At 52.7% G+C, this 16,902-nt stretch overlaps 7 protein-coding genes across 7 annotated transcripts; 3 read left to right on the top strand and 4 right to left on the bottom strand.

Annotated features, from left to right (window-relative positions):
- Nucleotides 1-952: 952 nt before the first annotated feature.
- Nucleotides 953-1,144, bottom strand: COCMIDRAFT_82781 (uncharacterized protein; the record flags this gene model as incomplete). Its single annotated transcript, XM_007685109.1, has 1 exon — nucleotides 953-1,144. The coding sequence occupies one exon, from the start codon at nucleotides 1,142-1,144 to the stop codon at nucleotides 953-955; it is 192 nt and encodes a 63-aa protein (XP_007683299.1).
- Nucleotides 1,145-1,224: 80 nt separating this feature from the next.
- On the bottom strand, nucleotides 1,225-3,213 carry COCMIDRAFT_22241 (uncharacterized protein; the record flags this gene model as incomplete). Its single annotated transcript, XM_007685068.1, has 3 exons — nucleotides 1,225-2,029; nucleotides 2,082-2,296; nucleotides 2,773-3,213. 3 exons carry the CDS (start codon nucleotides 3,211-3,213, stop codon nucleotides 1,225-1,227), a joined length of 1,461 nt encoding a protein of 486 aa, XP_007683258.1.
- Nucleotides 3,214-4,417: 1,204 nt separating this feature from the next.
- Nucleotides 4,418-6,617, top strand: COCMIDRAFT_82484 (uncharacterized protein; the record flags this gene model as incomplete). Its single annotated transcript, XM_007685108.1, has 5 exons — nucleotides 4,418-4,542; nucleotides 4,607-4,723; nucleotides 4,780-4,969; nucleotides 5,034-6,129; nucleotides 6,181-6,617. 5 exons carry the CDS (start codon nucleotides 4,418-4,420, stop codon nucleotides 6,615-6,617), a joined length of 1,965 nt encoding a protein of 654 aa, XP_007683298.1.
- Nucleotides 6,618-7,255: 638 nt separating this feature from the next.
- On the bottom strand, nucleotides 7,256-7,486 carry COCMIDRAFT_82766 (uncharacterized protein; the record flags this gene model as incomplete). Its single annotated transcript, XM_007685107.1, has 1 exon — nucleotides 7,256-7,486. One exon carries the CDS (start codon nucleotides 7,484-7,486, stop codon nucleotides 7,256-7,258), a length of 231 nt encoding a protein of 76 aa, XP_007683297.1.
- A 334-nt stretch (nucleotides 7,487-7,820) lies between these two features.
- On the top strand, nucleotides 7,821-9,642 carry COCMIDRAFT_1091 (uncharacterized protein; the record flags this gene model as incomplete). The annotated part of the gene is made up of 2 exons (XM_007685047.1): nucleotides 7,821-8,470; nucleotides 8,532-9,642. 2 exons carry the CDS (start codon nucleotides 7,821-7,823, stop codon nucleotides 9,640-9,642), a joined length of 1,761 nt encoding a protein of 586 aa, XP_007683237.1.
- Nucleotides 9,643-10,467: 825 nt separating this feature from the next.
- COCMIDRAFT_82490 (uncharacterized protein) lies at nucleotides 10,468-11,259 on the bottom strand (the record flags this gene model as incomplete). Its single annotated transcript, XM_007685106.1, has 1 exon — nucleotides 10,468-11,259. The coding sequence occupies one exon, from the start codon at nucleotides 11,257-11,259 to the stop codon at nucleotides 10,468-10,470; it is 792 nt and encodes a 263-aa protein (XP_007683296.1).
- A 4,190-nt stretch (nucleotides 11,260-15,449) lies between these two features.
- Nucleotides 15,450-16,288, top strand: COCMIDRAFT_48868 (uncharacterized protein; the record flags this gene model as incomplete). Its single annotated transcript, XM_007685105.1, has 2 exons — nucleotides 15,450-15,908; nucleotides 15,968-16,288. Coding segments are annotated over 2 exons (780 nt in total), but the record flags the coding sequence as incomplete, so codon positions are not given.
- Between the last annotated feature and the right edge of the window lie 614 nt (nucleotides 16,289-16,902).

Genomic DNA, 16,902 nt, shown 5'->3' with positions numbered 1-16,902 from the left:
TATTTCCCTCTCTGTTTGTTGTCTTATGCATGGCGAAGGGAGTTTTTGTTTTTGTCTCTGTCATTTTGCTTCATTGGATTTCTCGCGTGATTTTATCTCGTCATGTGCATTTGTATCCATCGGGTCTGGTCTGGTCTTTTGGTTAACCCCTCTCATTTGATAATTTGCATAGAAATATGGAGCATGTTGAAGAATTGTGATTACACGGCGTGCATGATAATTTGAGTGAATATGTGTGATGTTGGCGACCTTGCGAGATAAAGTAGGTTACATGGGGCAAGAGGGGGTTGAGAGGAGAGCGGGGGGGAAGATAACCACTCAAGCCTACCCTAAGTAAAGCGCCCCCCGCCCCCCGCAATTCTGCTTTCCCCGCTTCCAGTATCAGCTTATCGGGAGGACACTACTGTACCACCGTTTTTTCTCTTCCCTAGATGCACATCACATCCATCTAAAAAAGATATCTTCATAAAACTACTAATTTTGCAGCTCGCCACCTGTAACGGGTCTTCATCAGAAGGTACACCGTCATCCCCATCCACCTTCCTGTCTCCACCTCAGCAGGAGCCCAGTTCGAGTCTCGTGGTGTCCTTTTATTCACTCACTCGGGTAACCAGTGATGCTGGAGGGACCTAAGCAATGAATGCAACTTGACGAGGGAAGAAATTCTGCAGTCTGGTATTCACCATGGGACGGCGGCGCTGGAATACTCTTATTGGGGTTGGAATGTGGCTTGGCGGGCTGGTGTATCGACTGATATTTTTGTTTTTGTCTTTTTTTGGACACTCTACTCCTTCTCTCCTTCTCTCTCTCCCCCTACTATACTACTATACACTATTCATAAATACTCACAAATAAAACAAACTAGCTAATCAATCCAGCCGTATTCACCACTAGCTAACCTACTTAACCTGACGACAGAACATTATCATTCTACAAGTCACATCAATCATGACTACATTTTTGCATCATCACAAATCATAGGTGGAGCAAATATAAAGAAAGAGAGACAGAGACACATATAATGGAAGTTATTAAATGTTATATTCCTTTGGTTGAATAACCATATGCATGGGCATATACGCCATGCAAAGCAATACTGGCTTCGCCACAGCACTCTTTCACGCCGTGCACAGTTGTCAAACATCAACTCTTTGTCTAGCCATCATCATGAGCCTTTAGCAGTTCCCGATTTACACCCGCGACCCTAATATACAAAGCACGCGCTTAACCAGAGAACTCCTTAATGTCCGTCGTCTTGCCGGGAATCAGAGCCAAAGGTACAATACCCGACACGTGCATCTCAGGGCCGTAGACGTGCATGTTGAGGCCGAGCTCTTGGCCGACGCTCTTGATGTTCTTGAGACCTTCCTGGTAGTTGGGACCAGCACGACGGATCCAAATCTGAACCTTGTGCTCAATGAGTAGAGGAGCGACCTCCCTAAGAGCGCGAATGACACCCTTGAAGGTCGAAGCAACGTTGGTGAAGTTGGCAATACCACCACCAATGAAGAGGACCTTGCCCTCCTCGTGTTGAGGTGCCCTGAGCATAAGGTCAAGGACAGTGCGGGCGTAGTGGAAGGTCTGGGTCTCGGTGGGGGCACCAGAGTATTCACCGTAGTTGGCAAGCTCACTAGCAAAGCCAGCAGAGGCGATAGCGTCGGCGTAGACGACGGAGGCACCACCACCAGCAACTAGGGTCCAGACACGGCCAGTGGCGTTGAGAATGGTCAGCTTGAGAGAAGCACCAGTCTTTGCGTCCATCTCGGCAATGTATGCCTCCTCCTTGCTCATCTCACGACCGAAAGGAGCAGGGAACTCCATTGGGGGGCCGACATCGATAGTAGTCTTACCGTCCTTTGCAGGAGCAGCAGCTATTCCGAGCGCATTTGCGCTACGAGCAATAGCCCACTTGGCACCGCACTCGAACTCAGCAGTTTGGTCGAGCTTGGCGGCAAGATCAAGGAAGTGAACCTCAGCTGATGTCTTCTCCTCGTTAGGGATGACGACCAGAGGGTTAATCTCGAGGTAGCTGCAGCAGTGCATTAGTGTCAAGTAGTAGGCGCTGCAGACGGGTGGCTTACGTGAACTGGCAGTCGACGTAGACGGCGTATAATCTTGAGATGAAGTCAACGAGGACGTTGTGTACACCCTGGGGAACCTTCTTCAGGAGAGTGGCAGCAATCTCCTCATTTGAAGGGTACTCCTTGAGGTCGACGGGAATGAGAAGCTTCTCCGCCTTCTCGTCGACATCACCAACGTCGACACCGCCTTCGTGGGTGAATAGGATCCAGTCGCCCTATTAAGTGCAGATGTTAGCGGCTAGATCGGGCTAAGATTGACAGGATTGGCAAGATCGTGCAGTGGCCCACACAAATGCAGATGGAAAGAGCCGCAACACCAAGGGCCTGGAATAACAAAACCCGGTACAGGGACGTAATACGCTGGAAGCGCCTAGAGAATTGACATGTGAAAGTGGACGTGCGCGTCGCAAAGGAGTAGGTGCTTTGCAGAAGTGGGTCGGTGAGTGTTCCCTTCGTCCGGCCCGCCTTCAAACAAAACCAGGCGGTACGCCCGTGTGCTTGAGCCAGCCCTCCCGCTCACTCTCGCGCAGATTACGCTCAGCACACCCAAACATGTCCTTTCCACACCTGCCACTGTGCCAGGCGGCGTTTTTGCACAAACCGACTTGAAACGACCCGAAGCAAAGAAATGAAGAAAAGAGATGAAGTAAAAGAAAAAGAAGAAGAAAAACAAGAAACACGGTGAACGTACCTCTCGGACAGAGTTGATGTTGATGTAGTACTCGGTGTCCTGGGGATGGGGGACAAATGGCTCGACCAAGAACTGTCTCAGGACGCCATCGACAGTCTCGACACGCTGTTCCTTTCCTGCCCTCGCCTCGATCCACTCACGCGCCTCGGGCCAGGTCTTGTTCAGGGCCAGCAGACCGCTCTTGCCTCGCCTCTTGATGAGCTGATCTGGCTTTGCAACAAACTTGGAGCCGGGGGTCAGCAGCCATGGGTATGTAGCCTCTGCCTGGTCGAGGACGCCCTTGACATCCTCGTCGGCGGGGAAGTACAGCGACGCAAGCTTGGGGGGAGGGTTGTGTGTGGCCTGGGCAGGCAGAGGAGTGGGCTTGATGACTGGGGCGCGGGTGAGGTGGTAGTTGAGGATGGCCTTGCCGTCGGCCTCGAGGATAGACTTGGCTGACATTGTGAAGCTGGGTCAGACTGCACTGGGGGTGGTGAGTATGGGTAGGACAGAAAAGAGGAGGAGCAGGAGCAGGTTGCGGGCGAGGCAAGGGACTGCAAGGAGATATGGCAAGGAAGGAGGAGCAAGAGAGGTGCAGAGCCAATGCCGGCAGCAATATCGGGGAGAGAAATGGGGCGTTGGGCAATGTCCGACGACAGAGACGACTTCGGACAACGATGGTGAGGGGGCCGGGACGACAAGATGCAAACTGGCAGGGCGGGGCTTTGGGCACTCACCTATATTTGTTGGGGGGTGGTTGGACACAGGGGGGAGCAGGAGCAGAAAGAATCAGAAAGAATTGCTGGCAAAAAGGGCAATGGTCAGACGGCGGGCAGACGAAGCGTGCGAGGCGGTCCGGTGTTTTTTCCTTGCGTGTTGAGCTTGGGAGGGTGCAGGCAAATGCAGGGCTAGGCAATTCGGCGGGATGCTGGCCTATCATGGCCGACCCACCCCACCATGGCAGCAGGCACGGCGGAGGGCGTCTGTGCCCCTCGACGAGATGGTAACCACCCGAAAGCAGCGCAATCCCGACGGCACACGCGCGGACTTTGCCCACCAGGCGGACAGGCAGACAGGCGGCCAGGCGGACAGGCGGACTTTTCCCCTTGGAGGCGGACTCTGGCAATGGGCGCCGGAGACAAAGGCTGATGCAAATGGTTATCCCGACTCCGAGGGGCGGCGTTGGCATCGAGCAACACATTCGGGTCCCCGTTCACCGCTCGGGTCTTGGGCCTAGCGCCGCAGCGATTTAGTTTGTGCAGCTCAATCTCCAGCTCAACACCCCCAGCAGACCAACAGAGTAGGCGCCCACCCTTTTGGCCACAACCGTTGTTCTCTCCTCGCAACCTTCTCCTAAATTGTCCAAGCATCTGCCGCACTGCTCCTCGTCCGGCATTGCACCCATAAGGTCAGTTCCCCTCTTGATCCCCTCCGCTCCGCTTCGTATCCCCTCGTGCCTGTCTGGCCCCTACACCTTGCCCGCTGCATTTTTTCCCGCTGAGCGACCTCACTCCTGCCATCCCCTCCGCCCAGCCATTGCCGCGCCTACCTGCTCACGGCTGCACTTCATACATACAAGAGCCTGGGCCCGACTGACCCTCTGCCCTCGATAGAAATTCCCCGAAGTCTCCCTTCGACAAGTGACGCTCCCATACACACGGCCACCATGTCCTCCTCAGCGCCCGCCCAGGCGGCCAACGATAACATCCGCCGCTTTGCTGCCCCCTCGAGGCCCTTGAGCCCTCCGGCCGCCCATACCCTCTTCCACCCGAGGACACGATGCTTCGTCTAGTAAGAAAACACACCCCGCCCTGTCCCAATGCACCAGAGCACGTCTCTAACATGCTGGAAACAGTGGACTGCAGCCCCGTGCCGTCCAGGGCATGCTCGACTTCGACTTCATCTGCAAGCGCAAGCAGCCCTCGGTCGCCGGTATCATCTACACATTCGGCGGCCAGTTCGTCAGCAAAATGTGCGTGCCAAGCAATTGTCCCACTTTGATGTGACTGCCCGTCTGACAATAGCCAGGTACTGGGGAACCAGCGAGACGCTGCTGCCCGTATACCAGACCGTCGAGAAGGCCGTTGGCAAGCACAGCGATGTTGACACCGTCGTCAACTTCGCCTCGTCGCGTTCCGTCTACCAATCCACCATGGAGTTGATGGAATTCCCCCAGATTAAGTGCATTGCCATCATCGCCGAGGGTGTTCCCGAGCGAGTAAGTACCCGGGATAATTATTGCATCTTGGAAAATGAAGAGAGAGAGAACTGACATTGGCTAGCGTGCCCGCGAGATCCTCCACGTCGCCCAGAAGAAGGGCATTACCATCATTGGCCCCGCCACTGTTGGTGGCATCAAGCCCGGTGCGTTCAAGATTGGAAACACCGGTGGTATGATGGACAACATTGTTGCCTCGAAGCTCTACCGCCCCGGCTCCGTCTCATACGTCTCCAAGTCTGGAGGTATGTCCAACGAGCTGAACAACATCATTGCCAACACTACCGACGGTGTGCTCGAGGGTGTTGCCATTGGTGGTGACAGGTACCCTGGTACCACTTTCATTGACCATGTTCTCCGATACCAGTCCGACCCCGACTGCAAGATCATTGTACTGCTCGGTGAGGTCGGTGGTGTTGAGGAATACCGCGTCATTGAGGCCATCAAGTCTGGCCAGGTCACCAAGCCCATTGTTGCCTGGGCCATTGGTACCGTTGCCGGTATGCTCAAGACCGAGGTGCAATTCGGTCACGCTGGTTCTTTCGCCAACTCTCAGCTCGAGACTGCGGCCACCAAGAACAAGACCATGAGGGAGGCTGGTATCTACGTGCCAGAGACCTTTGAGGACATGCCCAACACTCTTGCTCAGGTCTACCAGAAGCTGGTCAAGGACGGAACCATTGTTCCCAAGCCCGAGCCTGTTGTTCCCAAGATTCCAATTGACTACTCATGGGCACAGGAACTTGGTCTTATCCGAAAGCCTGCTGCTTTCATTTCCACCATTTCCGATGACCGTGGCCAGGAGCTGCTCTACGCTGGTATGCCCATCTCTGATGTCTTCAAGGAGGAGATTGGTATCGGTGGTGTCATGTCGCTACTCTGGTTCCGTCGCCGTCTACCCAACTACGCCAGCCGTTTCCTCGAGATGGTGCTGATGTTGACTGCCGATCACGGTCCCGCCGTCTCTGGTGCCATGAACACCATCATCACCACTCGTGCCGGCAAGGATCTCATCAGTGCCTTGGTTTCTGGTCTTTTGACCATTGGATCGCGCTTCGGTGGTGCGCTCGACGGTGCTGCCGAGGAGTTCAGCAAGGCCTTTGACAAGGGTCTCAGCCCCCGTGACTTTGTTGACACAATGAGGAAGGAGAACAAGCTGAGTAAGTGACTTTGGGAAAATGTGTGTGAGTGCAATAGCTAACGTTGCCTAGTCCCCGGTATTGGCCACAGGATCAAGTCCCGCAACAACCCCGATCTTCGTGTCGAGCTTGTCAAGGAGTACGTCAAGAAGAACTTCCCCAGCACCAAGCTGCTCGACTATGCTCTTGCCGTCGAGTCAGTCACAACGTCCAAGAAGGACAACCTGATTCTCAACGTTGACGGTTGCATTGCTGTCTGCTTTGTTGACCTTGTCCGCAACGGTGGTGCTTTCTCCAACGAGGAGGCTGAGGACTACCTGAAGATGGGTGTGCTCAACGGTCTCTTCGTTCTCGGCCGAAGTATCGGTCTGATTGCTCACTTCCTCGACCAGAAGAGGCTGCGCACTGGCCTGTACAGGCATCCTTGGGATGATATCACCTACCTGCTGCCCTCGCTGCAGTCTGGTGGCGCACCGGGTGCCGAGGGCCGTGTTGAGGTTAGCTTGTAGAGTAGTGCTTGACGAAAAGCCAAGGGTATGTCCGGTTCTAGTCGCTTGATAGTAGACCGAAATAGGCGTTTTGAGCGCGGTGGACGAAGGTCTTGAAGTGCATCGCAAGGCCGCTGTAGCAATACCTGCCAATTGTTGGCGGAGATATCTTATTTAATATCAAACAAACAAGTAACTGAGTTTGCTATGCGAAAAGAGTTCTTTGAAGCCGGGTGGGTCGGCAGCCTGTGGCGAGCTTAGTGGGAGGCCTCAATTCAATGACAGGTCCAGCCTTGCCCAGCTGTGAGCTGGACTGTGTGAAAAATTAGGCTGAGATGGGCCGCTTTTACATTTAAACTCACCCAATTTCACGTCAGTAAAGCTTGTGGTGAGTACACCGCATGTACATGGATCCATAAAAGGCGTCCTGCGCAGGGTCAAATAGTCCATGGCCGGGCTGCATGCAGTGTACATTTGTGGTTACTGCCCGTCCACATGCGACAAATAGTAATTCCCATGTGTCGTGACTCGAATTGTACCTGAAGACATGGCGTGTTTCTTTTGACCGGTGGTCGGTGATGGTGCCAAGAAGCGTCCACTTACATGGAGAAGTAGCCACATACGGTATGGCGGCCATGGCCTTGTATAAGGACAGTCAATCACAGCTTAGGACCAGCAGACACTAGCCACTGCACTGCTACTCGGCCCCGGCCCACCATATTTGACAGCCCAGTTGGATCCTTCAAGACGAAACAGTCATACCATTTTCCATGATACTGACATGCAATCTGGCTGACATGGAAGCCCATAAACACCACGCCATGCATCGTCCTCGCTCGTGCAACCGTCGAGGTTGAGCTACGCACCGTTGAAGTTGTCAGTCTACGCATCGGTTTTTTGTTGACACAGAAAACACTACTACTGCAGGGCGGGACAATACGCCGCAATGCGCCCCACTCAGACATGCAGCGCGTAAATAGATGGGATTTGATTCTGCGCTACTTCTTCTTTAGGTCACTAGTCACCGCGGTAATTGGGGAGCTTCGAGCCTGTGGCTTGATTCTTCTGGCGGGTAGCCTAATTAGTTGCCGGTTTGCCTTGAAGGTGGATATGCAGCTAGTTGCCTGTGCCGCAATCATTAAGAATAAATAAAGATGCAATCCCAGTACCTATGCTCAGGCTTGTCCCTGGCGCTAGGTTATACAAATTCCAAAAGCTGTCACCATGCTCATGCGCATTTCTGTTATAGCTGTGGCTTCGGCCGGGCTTGTCGTGGCGCAAGCTTCTTCAGATGATAGTACTCACCACACCCTTGCCTCTTTCGCCTTTATTCGAACTGGAGAGCGGACGCCCATTCTACGAAATAATACCCAGGTCCTGACGGCGCTAGGCGCCCAACAAATGTACACGCTCGGAGAAAATTTCAGAACAAGATATATTGCTGGCGACTCACCAAACAAGCTTGGTGTAGAGCATGTTGCAGGGATGTCAGTCGATGTCATAGACAATGACCAAATAAGGGTTCAAACGTTGGAAAAATCATACCTCGTCTCTTCTGCACAAGCGTTTATGCAGGGTCTATATCCTCCGAACAGCAATTCCAACGGAACCGGACAAGTCACTAGCCGCCTTGCAGATGGCACCCAGGTTGATTACCCGCTCAACGGATACCAGTATGTTGGCATCCAAGCTGCTGCGCTGGAAGACCCAGATTCAAGATTCGTTTCTGGATCGCAAAACTGTCCTCTTGCGCAAGTAGCTGCATTGAAGTTTTTCGAAACAGAGAAGTTTAAGGAAACGGAGGCGGCGAATGCCGATTTGTTCAAGAAATTGAACATCGACTGGCTGGAGGGCACACTTCCTGAGGCATATTTGTAAGTTCACCCATCAAATGAGTTCGTATCTACTGTAGAGAGAAGCTGACAGTGTCGATAGTAATGCCCGCTCGGCTCTTGAGATATCCGACTACATACGCTACCAATACTCGCACAATTCTAGCGTCTACAAGGCCCTCTCAGCAAACGACTCTGACTATACAGGTGCTTATGACCGACTCGGCTCCCTTGCCGACGAAGTTGCCTGGCACCTCTACGGTAACGCATCCAACCTATCAACCGACGCAAACTACCAAGCCATCGGAGGCAAGACACTCGCTAGCTCCATCCTCAACTCTTTCCAACTTCAAATCGCCGACCGAGCCAGCCCAAGTAACTCGACCTCTCCATCCCCGCGCCTAACATTTTACTTTGGCGAAGAAGACGCAATGATAGGCCTCATCTCCCTCCTGAACCTCGACTCCAGATCCCCAAACTTCAAATCCATCCCTTCCTACGCCTCCTCCCTCATCTTCGAACTCTTCAGCACAACCACCGACCAAAACCCCAGCCCAGACACCCTCTTCGTCCGCTTCTCCTTCCACAACGCCACCGCAGACGCCGAGCAACTCGTCACCTACCCTTTATTCAACAACAGCGCCTCCAACACAGCCATGTCCTGGCCCGACTTCTCGCGCCAATTCAGCGCCATGGCCGTATCCGGCATCGCAGACTGGTGCCGCACCTGCAACAGCGGCAGTCTCTTCTGCTGGGGCGCCGAAGCAAAAAAGAGTCTGGACGATATACCTTCGTCCTCTCCTTCCTCCATCCGCGAACTCAAATCCCGGCTTTCCCCCGTCGTAGGCGGCATCATTGGCGCGGTCGTCACGCTCGTTGTTGCTGCGATTGTCTTCGCAATTATCATGGTGGTCGGGGGTGTGAGGGTGCATCGGCCGCGACGCAGCAGCGTCGATGGTAATGGTGATGGTGCTGGTAAAGGGAGGGGATTGGGAGGGTTCAAGGGTGTGGCGAAACTTGCGTCCGATGCCGATTTGAGACTTACGAGTGAGGGTGCCGCGGGTGCGAAAAAGGGGCATGAGAGGATTGGGAGTTGGGAGTTGAAGCAGAAAGATTCTGGGGCGGTGGAGGAGGAGGAGAGTCGGAAGAGTAGTTTTGAGAGGATTGATGGGGTTGTTGCGGGGAGTAGGGTGGAGCCGGTTCAGAGGCTTTGAAGGACGTGTGTGTGTGTGTGTGTGTGTGTATGAGTAGATAATGTGAAAAAGTAAGTGGTGATGTAGGTCATACTGCGATTAGTCTATGGATGTTTGCATTGGTGTGGTGTATATAGTAGGAAAAGGAAGGAAAAAGTACCAGATGTTTATATTGTGATACCGTTATGTAAAGTACGTAGAATTTTACAGCATAGTAGCTATTTTCTGTCTTTGACTCCATTCTATTTCTTTTGAAAAATACACGTCTATTCTTCTCATCTATTGGCCAATATACATGATATACGGACATGTCTCTGGTGTTATCGCGACCGGATCAAACATGACACAAACGGAAACCGATCACCTAATCACCCTTTGTCATGACATCATCACCAGTTCTGAGTAAAAAGTAGATGGATAAAACATTTTGATTGTGCACACATATCTACAAAAACTACTCATGCAGTACATATATATATATACGGCGACAAAGGCATAAGCTACATTCTCTCTCACTCTCTTGTGAACTTCGTATCTGTCAATTGGCACATGAAAACATCGCTGAGGGAGAAAGTCGCTTCCGTAAAAAACGCCAAAAAGAATGCCAAAAAAAAGAACGAGTAAGGAGACAGAGAGAAACAGACTCGGAAACAAAGAGCGAAAAACCACATGACCTCGAGTGCCGAAGCACGAGTTGCTGGGTTTTGAAACCAACTCTGTCCCCAGTCTGTTGACAAGTATTTTGAAAAAGGAAAATTTCACCTCGACATTCCAGCCATTATGTATCCACATTAGAATCGAAAGTGACTAGACTGCATTTCTCTCGCTCGCTCTCAAAACCGGAAATTATGTGAGAAGCTGACCGGCTATACCGATGGCAACTCCGGCAGTCATGAGGTAATCACGGCAAGGTGCCCTCCACGCAGCGTTTCCACTACCGTCAAACGCGGCACAAGCCTCGACAGTCAACTGGGAGCAGCCCAAGCTACTCAAGCTTGAGCAAATGCTCTGTGCAGACGAGAGACCAACGCTCGGAATGGCAGTAATGGTAGCGCCGCCATTGGGAGCGGAAACGGTTACGCCCGGGGCGCCATTGGCAAGAGCACTTGTACAGCTTGCAGCATCGCTTTGGCAGCTTGTATAAGCGGACGAGCAGGCAGCTGCGTTTTGATAAGTCGTCGGTATGTACGGGAAAGGGTAGAATTGGTTCTGTACCGTGCTTCCGTGGTTTGCGCCGTTCGTTTGCTGCACGAAGGGCCCGCCCGTGGTTGTGCTGGCGATCACAAAGGGCACTGACGTAGTTGCAGTGGGGTTGGCTGTTGGGGCGGCGAGAGCTCCGGTGCATGCAGCGCCCTGAGGACAGCATGCTACATGGCCGGCCTGGTCGGCGGAGCACACTGCCGTTCGAGGGCAGCAGAGGCCCGGAGCACCGAGGCGAGCGCAGTCGAAGTAGTTGTTTGCGCATGCGTTGCCCTGTCTCTTGAGGAGTTCGGCTGGTACGTTTGCCGGGGCCGTGGGCATCGAGTCGTATACTTTGTTCTGTAGTCCCTCGACGGCGGGCTCAAAGTCGGCGACAAGATCGGGTGCGGCGAGGGCAGCCAGCGGTGCCAGTAGCAGCGGGGCGAAGGCGGCACGCATTTTCGAGGAGGTGATGTCGTGGGCTGAGCGAGCGTTGTGCGAGAGAAGAGATGCGACTTGCGCCAGTAAAGGCTGCGGTGTGGCAGGAGAACGAGCGATTTATCGATATGGAGATGGCTGGGGAAGCGGACAAGCACACAAGACAAGTTGCGGGCGAGCAGTGGGAATACAGAACAATGGGTGCGCTAAGTGGCACACAATTGACAGTAGCGGGAGAGAGTAGGTGGTGCGGTTTGGCCAAGGTTGATGTGTAGATGGGCGCGCGGCCGGTGCGGCTGTGGTGTCTCTGCCCAGCTTGGATTCGTTGGCACGGTGACGTAAAGCCTGATTGGTTCACCGCTGGATTCGACGGCTCTGGCCCGCAACACGTGCATGGCAACGTCCAAGGCCCTGATGATCTTTTCCTACTTGCGCCCGCCATTACGCTTGCAACTCTGACGAACTTGCCCCGAACTTGTCTTTGTCGTAACCTGCGAGCGACAGCCAAGATGCGCTGCGGATGCGCTGCGCCTGCTTGCAGTAGACCGATTACGCCGCCCACATGTGCACCACCTCATGCGCTGTCAGGCACAAACACCAACGTCCAACATTGCTTCAGATACGAAACACTCTCCGTGAGAATCAATTGTTATTTCTGTCGTCACACTAGTTGATCTATGGACTTCATCCTATATCCGTGCACGTGTGTGTGTGTGTGGAAAGCTACTTTTACCCAGTCAAAGCTTCGCCTAAGGAAACCGACCAGGGTCTTTACCAGAGATTCTGAGTAAGAGCCACTAAGTGTAGCAGACTGAAGAATCCATATCAGAGATGATCTGATAATACTCATCTCAATAGATGGAGATCTTGTAGATGCTATACGCAGTGGAGCTAGATGTGCATGGTAAGCAGTACGTACGTACTGGGGCTTGAGCAGGTTTGCGCGTGATAATCGCGTGAGCCAATCTCTTGCTATCAATCTCCCAGGCATATATAAACGCAAAGTACGCATTTGAACTTTTCGCATCTTATATGTTGAATCGCCCTCTTTTACTTACCGTACAATGATTAGCAGCATTTTTCATATCATCGGCCAATCGGATCTGCATCGAGGCTTACTATTTGGATGGACGGACACTTTGCCAAGATTAGAGTCCTTGAAGAAGGACCCTTTTTCGATATCAACACCCATCCAAACCAGGAACATGTCTACCTCGCATTATACCCAGGACCCCGGCAACCAGACACATCATTCTCGGAAACTATGGAACAGAAACATGATTTCCCTTCCAAGAGGACAATGACACTGAAATCAAGTGCACAAAAGAGTCACAAGGATTGGACTCTGGGCCGCTTAATCATCGGTGACGCTGACAGACATTTTGTCAATTCGCCAACAGTGAAACAGGACATTGCAGAGACACAAAATGGTTGGAATATAGCACAATAACGTAGACCACGTGTCACACTCTCTTCCAGTGCCGTTGGTTGAGAGAGTCTCGTATCGAATTCCAGTATGACCGAGTCAAGGATACGCCAAGCCGGAGCAGAAGAATACCTCTACCTGCATAGGGAAAGCACTCTCGACGCTCTCTCACACAAACATAGATGCCAATCCGCTGTGAAGCCCCGACAGACAAAAGTGGCCAAGTCGAGTTATTTGTGGCAAGCATACGCTGATAGTGAAAGAATAGCCCGGAGCCAAAGTAGTAGCAAGTTGAATGTCAGGACTGTCAGACTGCATCTAGTACGTTCAAGCGTTGGTGAGTAGTGCGGTGCCAAGATCAGCTACAAAGTCGAATACGATAGACGTTGACGTAAATGGGCCTGGGGCATACGGCCTTGGTGGCAAGAGACGATAAAAAAAGATTTGATTTGGCCGAAAGCTAGGATGGAGGCGCCAAGGATACCAAATACGCTCCGATGCTGTTCCTCTGAAGACTCATGCATGAACCAGTCTTGCTCACGTCAGCAGCAGAGACCTCAGGTTCATGGACACGCAAGAGGTTGTGTACTACTTATGCCATGTATGCACAATCGAGCAAAGATCATGGCATCACGTATGTACGAATATTTGTGCTCGGTCTCTCGATCATCAGCATGAGTCTCTGCCACTCGCTCAATGTCATAGGAATTAACTTTTCAGTATCTCACAAAGCATTTAGTCTCACAAGATCAGCCAACTCAACTATGGGGTTTGACGCTCTAGCCACTCTACTGTCCTTCGCTGGCTCCACAACTGTGCACTTGCCATGAGAGCAACCAAAGGTCTTTCCCCATCCGGTACACCGCTGCTTCTACTGGAACTGGATTTTTTCCCCTCGCGCGGCAGTGGTCAAGAGCTGGCCGTATAGGCATGGGAAGCTAGCTACGTAATACTATCGGAGCGATCGAGCATCTTGACAAGAAACGATGTGGTAGCAGCTGCCAGCCACGACAAGGGCCACATGTGCGTCGTCAGCAAGGAAAGTGGTAGAAGGCTAGTTGTAATGGGATGACGAGAGCGTATCAGTGTCAAGCAGTGTGGCACGGGCTGGGGGGGGGGGGGTTATTGCAGTGGCTTCTGCATCCACAATTGAGCGTGGCGTTGTTCTTGTAAGTGTTTCTCTTGGATTGTTTGGGAAAGAGGGGTGTGTTTGTGGACGCTAAGGTGTGAAGTATAGCAGATGGAATCAATCAATCAATGGTGTATATTAGGCTGCGTGATTTGTAGGCGGCAAAGCGGTGTGATTGGGCGAGTCACACTGGGCGATAAAGCTTGGTGTCAGTTGACCGGCAATACTGTGGTGACTCGCTTCATCTCACATCCGTTGTTGCCGTGCCGTGGATCTCTCCGTGGTCGTGCCTCAGCAACAGGACTGAGGAGCAAGAAAAAAAGGCATTTGCAACACTGGCTTGAGGAACGCCTGTTTGGCGTGTGTTACGGTGTATTGGGTGGTCGAAACGGGCGAGGGGCTAGCGCGAGGAAAAAAGTGTTTCCCTAAGGCGCTGGCCGTGTATGGGGTTAAAATTGGATTGATTGCAAGGCTGATGCATGGCGCTGGCGCGGCAGTTGGCGGAGCTTAGGCCCCCGCAGCCGGGTGGGATGCGACAGGCGCAAGAAGATGACCACCAAACAAGCGACGTTTGCGCAAAAGCAGTGGCAGACACGGCAGTGCGACAAAAAGGACACGGCGAGCTGTGAGGAGAGACAGAAGCACGAGTAAGCAGAGGGGGACTGGCTGCATGAGACCTGGCCGACTCCAGCCTCCAGGAAGGTTGGTAATAGGCATTGGGTGGCTGAAGACACAGCTGGCTGGGAGGCGACGGGCCTGCAGGCTGCGTATGCGTAGGTGAGGTTGGCTGGGGTTAGCTGGGGCTCAGGAACCAGGCCCGCCGCCATAACGATTGGCCGGCAAAGCGCCCATGCGCCTCGATGTTTCGAAACTACCAGTCGATATGCACAAGCTCCCACGACAAACAACATGGTTTCAAGCCAATGCCCTGTCAGCCCCGACACACTGCGCCAATGACAGCGCCCACGGCGCCCAAAACGACTCGCTGCTAGGCCACAGTCGCCTTGACGAAGCTTCGAGGCACGTACACCTACGACGGGTGCACGCCAGAGGCGGCGTGTGGCAGGGCCCGTCTGCTTTTGGCTCTGCTACTAGCAGTAGAGTACTGCCGCCGACGTGGACATGCTGCTGCCGTGCCTCTTCTCAGCATACTACTGTGTACACACGCCTATATAGTTTTCGCCCCCGTCTATCTCCCTTTCCATCCTCACCTCGTTCCTGTACAGCTTCCTCTCTCTCCCAATCCCTTTTGCTTCCAACCCTCGGCCGCCTCGTGTAGACACTAATAAGTACTACACTACTGTATACACACTTGTCCCCTCCAGGCTCTAATATCGGTAAGCCTGCCCGCGGCTCTGCTTGGCCTCCTCTGCTCCTTCCCTTCCCCGACCCCAGTATGACGTCGATTTTTTTCTCCCTATTTTCTTTTGTGTTTCCTTCCTGTCACAAGGGTTGCGCTTTCCTAATTTCCTCGTCGCACTCCCGCTGTGCCGCTTCATATACATATACTTGGCACCTGCTCCACTTCATTTCCTTCACATACCCTTTGCCTACAAATTGCTTCCTCTTCCACCTTCACTTTACTAAATCACTCCACAGTCAGTCGCTCGCTTTGTCTGCTTCAACATACTGCCGTTACATACACACACAATCAAGATGCTTGTCTCCGTCATCTCCATCCTGGCCGCGGCTTCCGCCGTCACCGCTCAGTCTACCAACGCCCCCGTAGTAGCAAACAACCCCATCGGCGCAAAGTACGTTGCTACGCTTCCTCAGAAGGACGGCAGCCCCCTCTCGGGTACCATTGAGGGTACCACCGCTACCGACGGCAAGGGCGTCAGGTTTACCGTTCACTTTGCCGGTCTACCAGCTACTGGCGGCCCGTTCATGTACCACCTTCATGCTAAGCCCGTCCCTGCCGACGGCAACTGCACTGCCACTGGTGCTCACTTGGACCCTTACCACTACGGCGAGACCAAGCCGTGCAACCCCAGCGCCCCCGAGACCTGCCAGACTGGTGACTTGAGCGGCAAGTACGGAAACTTCAGCACCCAAGAGTTTTCCGCCGAGTACACAGACTTGTACTCTGCTACTCTGCCTACCGATCCTGCTTTCGTAAGTTACCCAAACCTTGCAAGACTATAAGAGGCCATGATTGACTAACATTGTAATAGTTTGGTTCGCTCTCATTTGTTCTCCATCTTGCCAACAAGACGCGCATTGGATGTGCCAACTTCGAAAAGGTCGCCGACGGCGAGTCAAACGAGGAGCCTCCAAAGTCTGAAGACTGCTCCACCTCGACCTTGGCCTCTACCGGCTACAGCATCCCCACTGGTGCCGCTGGCTACAATGGCACTGTTCCCGCGCCTACTGCTGGCAAGCCCACCTTCCCTAGCTCGCCTTCGGCCACATCTTCAAGCCCAGCAGAGTTCCCCGGTGCTGCTCCCAAGACTGTTGGTGGCGTAGGTGCTCTTTTCGCCGCTGCCGCTGCTGCTATCTTTGCCTTGTAAACAAAGGCTACCCACACTCCATTGCGGGGTTTTCTTTGTTATTCGATTCTTTACACCTTTTTTTTCATGATTGTCATTGATACCAGACGAAAGCGCAAGATTTAATGTCCATGGTCTTTGCTAGCCTTGATAGGGAAAAAGGCAAGGCAAAGGGAGAGGACATGGTATAATGTTTTGGCGATTTCTTGTGGTTTGTGTGCATTTGTTACATGGCCACATACTCTTTTTTTTCTTCACCTCCTCCTTAATGTAGTTTTATTTCCAGATTTAGACACCAGCAAATGCGGAAAAAATGTTTTAGTTCAATTTTTTTTTGTTAAAATGATTCGGAATCCTTTTGTTGGAATCAATTAGGACTCGACTTTGAGTCCTACTGATCCGCGACACTGATTGGTCGACACGGGCACTGGCAGAGGCGTTGTCACCGCCTATTGGCCCGTGCGCGTAGGAGCTGTAGATACTCGACACGATAGAAGCTACAAGACAATCAATCCGCTTCCTCACCATAGTATTGCAGCTGCAAGTTGATTCACCCCCGTGACACCTTTATCGTGCCAACACTGATCAGTGCTTGCACGGAAGCACAGATCGGCAAGGAA

Source organism: Bipolaris oryzae (assembly GCF_000523455.1).
Source record: "Bipolaris oryzae ATCC 44560 unplaced genomic scaffold scaffold_7, whole genome shotgun sequence".
Taxonomy (NCBI): Eukaryota; Fungi; Ascomycota; class Dothideomycetes; order Pleosporales; family Pleosporaceae; genus Bipolaris; species Bipolaris oryzae.
The sequence above is the reverse complement of the archived record's forward strand: the minus strand, read 5'-3'. Positions and strand labels throughout refer to the sequence as shown.